The sequence below is a fragment of the Copadichromis virginalis genome, linkage group LG1 (assembly GCF_057382275.1).
Source record: "Copadichromis virginalis isolate Kocher_CV1m ecotype Utaka linkage group LG1, C_Virginalis_male_GT1.1, whole genome shotgun sequence".
Classification (NCBI taxonomy): Eukaryota; Metazoa; Chordata; class Actinopteri; order Cichliformes; family Cichlidae; genus Copadichromis; species Copadichromis virginalis.
In genome coordinates, this window is record NC_140618.1 from 1,652,868 (window position 1) to 1,660,594 (window position 7,727).

Sequence of the window (7,727 nt, forward strand, 5' to 3'; positions counted from 1 at the left end):
GCTTTCTTGTGCTTTCTCTGTGACCTTCACGTTCTTACAGTTTCAGAGTCGAGCCGACAGGTTTCTGTCTTTACAGATTTCTGATGGTGTGGAAACGATAACATAACTCGTAAAACGAGTTTCACATCTCTGGGTGCGATCGATAAAAAACATTACAGACAAGAAGGATTTCTATGGTGAAATGCTGATTTATGACTAGATTATGTTTCTCTGATGGTTCGACCTCGGGCTGTCCCTGCTGACAGAACCAGAAGTCGTGTTTTTCCCGCTTCTCTTACTCTCTCTCCTTCAGCAGGACTTTCTGGGACTCGTCCAGGCGAAGCTGCAGAGCGTTCAGTTTGCTCGAGTCCTCCTCCGCTGTGCCCGCGTCCTCCCACAGCTGTCGGCTGCGCTCCTGCCGGCGCGAGCCGGCTGGGTTGACGCCGCCGCGGCCATCCCAGGCCTCCTGAGCGTCGGCGCCCGGAGCTCGGGAGCGCAGCACTGAATCGAGCAGCTCCAGGTCCTGATGAAGAAGGAGACAAAGAGACCGGGAGGTCAGACGGTGACATGAAGGCTAAACTGCACACAGGTGGGAGAGACGGACGCACGCTGGCAGGTAAAGACAGAGGGAGGGACGATGTGACAGACATGCTGTGTTTTACTCAGAGAACAAAGACTTGAAACATGTGGAACAGTTTCTGCAACCTGCTGTAAACTTTGACTTTTAGCTCAAATGAGTTTTTCAGCCCTGAACATGTGGATGTTTCCTCATGAAGTTATGAAGGAAAACAACATGAAAAAAAGCACCAAATCTGGACCCACCCAACTGGAATTTCTGAGGTTGCTGCCAGCGAACTCTCACATCATTTTCACGCTGCGTGTTTTTAATGACCTTAACAGAAATAAAACTAAGCGTAGCGCTCGTCCTGCAGCACGCAGTAAATCTGTCCCCTGTGGCAGGCGGACAGCAAAGACCTCGTCCTTATTTCCTCCACAGAACAACCACTCGCCTCCCGCACGACCCAGAGTGCTCCCTCAAAAGTAAGGACATCCTGGCATCAAAGCTGAGACCATCGCAGGTGTTCGGAGATCAACTAAAGCAGCTGAGATTTACTGAAGTAAATGTGAGTGCAATCGATTGATCAATCGATATATCGATCACAGTGATAGACAGTTTAAACCGGGAGGTGCCGGCACTGAAGAGAGCAGGGAACCTGATTTATCAATGTCCTGCTGTCACGTCCAATCACAGGTTATGATTTTACTTCAGCAGATAAAAACTTTCATGCTTTGTTTTATTGATCAAGCGTCCAAAGGAAGTTCAGTCTGAGGCGTCACGATATCGTCACAACATCAGGTTTTCACAACACGATTATCAGCATCACAAATATTCATGCGACCATAATAAGCTATAGAAGAAATTGAAAAAAGAAAACAGCCTTCACCTTATTTAGCTTATGCACGAGCTGCTGAGACAGCAACACGTGTACTGCAGTAAGAACAGCTGTCGCTGACATGTGCAGCTTCTGTAGATAACAGAGGGTCAAACTGCAGAATCAACCGTCAGAGCTCCACTCGCGCCTGTGGGAACGCTTCCCTCTGACTGAGCAGGTTTGTTGTAGCAAGTCGAGAAACAGGAAGTGAAAACTTTTAGCAGGTGTTACCTTCCTGCCCCGCCTCCCTCAGCGGGTAACCCGGGGCTACAGTCACGTAGTGGCCACAATGAAGTGGACACGGCAGCTATCAAAGAGGAGCTGCTCGACAAAAAGACAACATTTGGAGATTAGTGTTTTAGTGCTGGTAGCGGTAATCTCGTTAAAATCACGTTAACGCCATAACTGCATTAAAGGGGCAAATCTCCGTTAACAAGTTACCGCGGATCGCCCCGTGCGTGGGGCTGGACGGCGTTAACGCGTTAATGAGCTAACCAGCTAACCGGGCTAACACGCTAACCGGGCTAACGCGTTGACGCCTAAAATCCTTTGATTTTCTCAAAAATCGACAGTGTGCCGTATGTATGAATTCTGGTTGTGTTTACTGACCTCGAACCGCGTTTATGTGCTGCACAGGCTCAGCAACAAATGTTTTAGTTGGACTTTGCTGAGCTACGAAGCTGCAGCGCTTGATGGATTGTTGGAGCATTACAGCTACCGAGGAGCCTGGCGGAGTGATACGTACTGTGCTTCAGCGTAATATCACCGTACTGTGTGTATAAGGGCCACAGATGCTTGTTTATGCTCAGCGTCTGTTAGTTTACATTTTGACTTCACAACTATGAGCTTTTCGTTATGCACAAAAACAACATTGTTTTATTTTATTTATGGAGCATTATTATTTAATGCTGATCATTTATTTCTGAGTACATCTGCGCTGTATGTTAATAAAGGTGCCCGTGTGAGATCTGGTACAGTGTGACTAAGAACTCTTTTTGTTCTTAACTCTCTTTAAAAAAAATATCGAGATCTATATCGTATATCACCATCCAGCTAAAGAATATCCAGATATGAATTTTGGGTCGTATCGCCCAGCCCTACCACTGCTCTTCTGACTGAAAGCATAAAGATCACGACTCAGTCAAATGTCACTGTTTTCACTACTCCAGTTTGGATCATTGTAGGATGACAGCAAACCCTCCAGTGTGGACGCAGTAACACCAACAGGACTGCATCGTCCAGACTCACGCGTGAGGAAAAGCGACACAAGGTCACGGAGCACGCTCTGTCCCAACACGTGGAAAACAGAGCTGCCACGCTGCCATTACAGGCGACGGCCAACAGAGGGCCCCGCTGCGCCGCTGTGGGTGAGACAAAGCCTGACATGTGGAAGCACTCAAAGAGGAGAACAATGGAAGGAGACAGGAAATGAGGCTGAGCTGTGTGAGAGCAGCAGCGAGCCACCGTTCCAAGACCACCTCTGCTGCCTGTTGACAGACACATAATCACGGTTTACATGCAGCCCTGCAGCCCAAACATGTGTGCGGAGTAACACAGGGACCCACCGCCGCTGCAAACAGCAGACAAACCGCAGAAATCCGGCGTTTGATTGCAGCCTTCGGTTTGTTCACGTCAGCTCAGATTCAAGTTTAATGAACTCAAACCTGCACGGATGGATGCAACAACGCTCGGGAAGGCTGCGGCGCTTTAACGACGCTCTGATGATCGCTCGGAGGCCAAAGCGGCCAGAAACATCCCCGGCGTGTTTCACGCTGCAGGCCAGATCTGTCCCGCTCATCGTTTCGGGTTCTGTAACGCTGCAGTTCGTTCAGGTCTGCCGCTTTCCACGCACCGCCAGATTTCACAGTAGAAAGCTGGACGGCAGGGTGCAGGTGAAGCACCGCATCGACCTCCGCCTGCGCTGAAGCTCATGAGTAAAATTCCCTTCCTGTCCCTGGGTTTGATGACTCTCACACATAAAAACTAAAGACCCGACACCAGAACTTTCTACTGAAGCAGCCAATCAGATGTTAGTGCAGACTGAAGGTCGCCGCTGTCTCCAGTGGAAGTGGGCCCTTGCCCACGGCAGAGAGTTGCTGTCGAGAATAAAACGAGAAGCAGAATGATTTAAACGTGACCGCAGGGGAACGTCCCCCAGCTGCTGAGAGGATGTGTCGGGCCTATTTTAGTCACATGATTCATCACCTCTGATACTACAGGTGCAGGTCACGGATAAAACCGAGCAGCACTTTCAGAACTCAACCGAAAGCCAAAGAGACTTGTGGCACTGGATGAAGCCGTCTCTAAATCATACAGTGTGACGGCGCTCTCTCACAATGATAACGGACATCCACCCATTTTTGACCCGAGAGAGGCTCACAGGCTGGTCCACACATCCAGCCTGTCGGGGATCCCGAGGTGATCCCAGGCCAGGAGGAGACGTACACCCAGGAGTCTCTGACTGATCCCGGTCTACCCTGCAGCCTCTGCCCAGCAGGAAGTGTCCACACCAGCCTCCAAAGAACGACGCCTTATATTCCCGAGGAGACTGGTTCACGTCAGCATGAAGCAGCACTTCCAGGTACCATCTTTAAAGCCAGTGTTGCACTTTCAGCATCCCTGAGGACCCGAGGGTCCGCTGAGGTCAGAGTGATGGAGACTTAACCGATCCCTCTGGTTTGGTGCCTGATGTGACGAGCAAGTACCAAAAGGAGCCAGGTGAGGTTGTTCTGGCATCTGATCAGGATTTCTGGAGGTTTTGCAGGTATTCCCAGCTGAGAGGAGTCCTCAGGGTAGAACTCACTGATGATATGTTTACTCTAACCTTCCCCTGGAAGCAGCTCGGGATCCCCCGGGACAGAAGGACAGACGGTGTGTCGAGGTTCCTGCGTCACCCTCCAGTCTGTATTCCATGTAAACACTACATTCGGGGGGCACCAGCACAGACAGACAGCTTCTGTTTCCTCTGCTCCTGGATTTCAGTGTAAGAACTCACAGCCAATGGATGCAAAACTCCCGCGAGACCGCTCCAGTCAATTCCAGGCCGAGGAATCAACTGAAACAGGAAATCATGCTGAGAAATTCCCAAAGGGAATGTTTTGGGAAAGACGGGAATACACCCTGACCATCGAACGATCCCCGGGAGCCTGGAGAGAGCGCTTTCAGTGCCACAGAAGTAATTTTACAATAACGTGAACTACAGAACACAGTCATGGTGTTTTCATGGTGCAATAAACAGCGTTAGCTGCAGTCCTGCAGCGCAGCAGCTGTTGATGCTGTTGCACGTGTGGCTGACTCGTTTTTAGCCCATTACAGTTTTTGTTGCGGTCGCGTTTTCATTCTTCTGTTTTTATTGGGCAGAATAAAGCCTGAGCGTTACATCGGCCTCCAGAAACAAAGCAGCTCCACAGAGTCAATGAAAGGCTGAATCATGTTTGTCCTCATGGGAGCGACGGCAGAGACGGCAGACAGCGTCCTCTGGAGACACGGCGTGATTCGTGTTCACGTGCACAGGCAGAGGGTAGCTGTACCTCCTAAATAGGACGGACACACACACACACACACACACACACCTCTGGTGCTATAACAGGGGTGTATTTTATCATGGTGGAGACAGCAGCCCGAGTGGCCTACATTCACGGATCACGTGTAGCAGCCGAGGATGCGAGCGCACCGATGTGAAGGAGGCGGGCGTTAAACCACCTTCACTCATTCATCTCTCCAACAGCTGAACGTTGGTCTCAGGTTTAACTTTCAGTCACCGTTTTACTAAACTCAGCTGAATCCTGTTCAGACCCACTCAGACTTCATTTCTTTTCTACGTACTTTTATTTACTTATTTTTCACGTTGCTACCTGCTGGGTCGGGACTCACTGATGTCCATGGATGAACCATCATCAGATCCTTCATGTGCACCAAGCACCAACCTTAAAATGCCCCCCCCGATCAGTCTAATGATTGCATCATTTGTTTCAGGTCGCATGAGCCCCGAGTTTGTCAGAGCTGCATCCTGCAGATGTTTCATTTAAATGCACAAAGGTAAAACCAAAGTTTGCAGAGGTTAAAGGTCAGGACCTCGTGTGGAAGAAATTCAATCTGAAACCAAAACCAGGAAGAAGAACGCCAGCTGAGAGCACGCTCACCTTCTGACCCGTCTTCTGCCTATCCAAGTCCATGTCCCTCACCGGTTCTGGTTCTGGAGATCCCGGCGGTCCCTCTGCCGCCCTGTCCAGCTTCACGTCGCCGTGGACCTGAGAGGAAGAGGAGGATGACGCCGGGGAGGAAGGGGGGATGGACGGCGAGGATGACGAGGAAGCGCCGCGGGGGTGCGCGGGTGAGGAGGAGGGGGATGTGGCGGACAGAGGCGGGGCCGCGTGGTCGCCGCGGAGGCGCAGCGTCTCCTGCCGTAGCGTCTCGTTCTCCGAGGCGAGCTCCTGCCGCTCGCGCCGGATGCCGGTCAGCTCCTTGGTGAGGGTGTCCAGCCGCTGCCTGAGCTGACGGACCTCGTCGCGCGCTCGGTTACGCTCTGCACGAACCTGGAAACAAAGACGACGACTGACTGAGCAGGCGGGTTGTCAAACCTCTTTATAGGACATCATCTAAAACACCTCAGCGTCTGTATCACATTATTATTAATAATATTATTTCTCCGTACAGGCTCACAGTGGATCGATATCACAGAAATGTTATTTCTGCTCATCTGTAGCTCCATAGCTGAGCCTTTCTTTCAGATACTGAAGCACATCCCCACCTAGAGCCCCACCCAGCCCGGTCTCCACCCTGCTCCGTGCCACTGAGCTACATTTCTCCCACCTTGCTCCACTTCTCCCTCCAGTTGGCGGTGCAGTCCGACCACCACCTCATGGTCTTCTCCATCTGGGCGGCCCTGGCCCGAGCCTCCTCCAGCTCCCTGAGCCTCAGCTCCTCCCTGCTCTCCCAGTCGGCTCCGGCTGCCTCGCCCATGGCCCCGAGGGAGCCGAGCCCGAGGCCCCCCAGGCCGGGCGACAGCAGCAGCGGGGGGCTGGAGCTGGGCGTTCCTCCCGTGGGGCTGGGGGTGTGGGTGAGGCTGTCCGGGGAGCGGACGCCCCGGTCGGATCCCAGACCCAAGCTGCACAGCAGGCCGCCGCCGGCCTGCTTGCCGCCGTCGGACAGGTGGGGGCTGGGAGTGTGGTTCATGGTGGAGGCGACGGGGTGGACGAGGACGCCGAGAATCAGGAGAGCATCGTCCTCACCCTGGAGACAGAAACACAGAAAGAGAGCGCTATGAGAAAGAGACAAAACAAAAACATAATATAAACCTAAAAATACAAATTTAATAACATAAGAAGTATTAAAAACCATAAAAATCGTTTGTTTTGTTTGTTTGTTTTATGTTTCCCCCCACTGTGATTAACTTGTATTGTTGTACATGTTGTATAAATAAGAAAACCCATAAAAATAAAGAAATAAAGAAAACAAACAAACAGACGGGGACGACGGCGGCCCGGACCACCGCCGTGATGGTCGTCCACTCACAGCCTTTCAAAGCTCCCAATCAAAGTCTCTGCTGGCTCTAGTTTTCCTGTGAGCCCGGCGCAGTAAAGGTGGAGCGAGGCGTTACTTGGACACCTGGTGGACTCTGATCGTTTCCTGCTGGCGTTCCAATAATCGCTCGGATTCGATGTGTGTCAGTATTTTTCTTGAAGGGTCTCAATGAAACACATTCGTGCTGTAACGGCTGAACGTTATCTCGGCTGTCAGTGCCAGCTTGGGTTATGAAAAGCTGGCTGTGGTGAAGCTGGTCTCAGACGCCGGGCCAAGAAAAGCTCCGGTCCTTCCTGCCCCCTCGCTCAGCCCCCGCCTCCGCCGCCCTCCCCGCTCCAGAGGAAGTTTCCGAGGAGCTGTGGGACTGTGGGAACAAGTCTGAGCGAGGCAGCAGAGCAGGAGAGGAAATGAAGCAGGTTTAGCTTCAGCAGCTGGGGGCTCAGCGGAGGGTAAAACCACTAACACACCCTCTGCTGTTGCCTCTGTTGCCCCGTTTGCACAGGTAACATGTTGGACCTCCAAAGGTAAACTGACAGCTTTCAGGCAGTGCACGCCATCAGCCCAGGAAGTTAATCACGTGCACGAGTGTAGTTAGTGTAAAAATAACCAGCTGGGCTGGAAACCTCATGGTGTCTGAACAGCCACATTAAAGACGGCAGCTCGCTCCGGCAGATTCAACATGTCCACGACATCCTTCCCTTATTTGGCTCCACCCACTCTGACATCATGACTCAGGCTACAGGGTCACATGGTCTGTCATGCGCTGTCAGCAGGGGGCAGTGTCACAAACAT

At 51.7% G+C, this 7,727-nt stretch overlaps 1 protein-coding gene across 1 annotated transcript in view; it reads right to left on the bottom strand.

The window, feature by feature from the left end:
* Positions 1-7,727, bottom strand: part of ccdc102a (coiled-coil domain containing 102A) — a 61,093-nt gene that overhangs the window by 26,627 nt on the left and 26,739 nt on the right. Inside the window, exons 2-4 of the mRNA XM_085466925.1 lie at positions 6,225-6,644; positions 5,555-5,947; positions 279-502 (exon numbers count right to left, since the gene is read on the bottom strand). Of these exons, the coding sequence (XP_085323051.1) occupies positions 279-502; positions 5,555-5,947; positions 6,225-6,644 (1,037 nt within the window). The remainder of the gene's footprint in view (positions 1-278; positions 503-5,554; positions 5,948-6,224; positions 6,645-7,727) is intronic.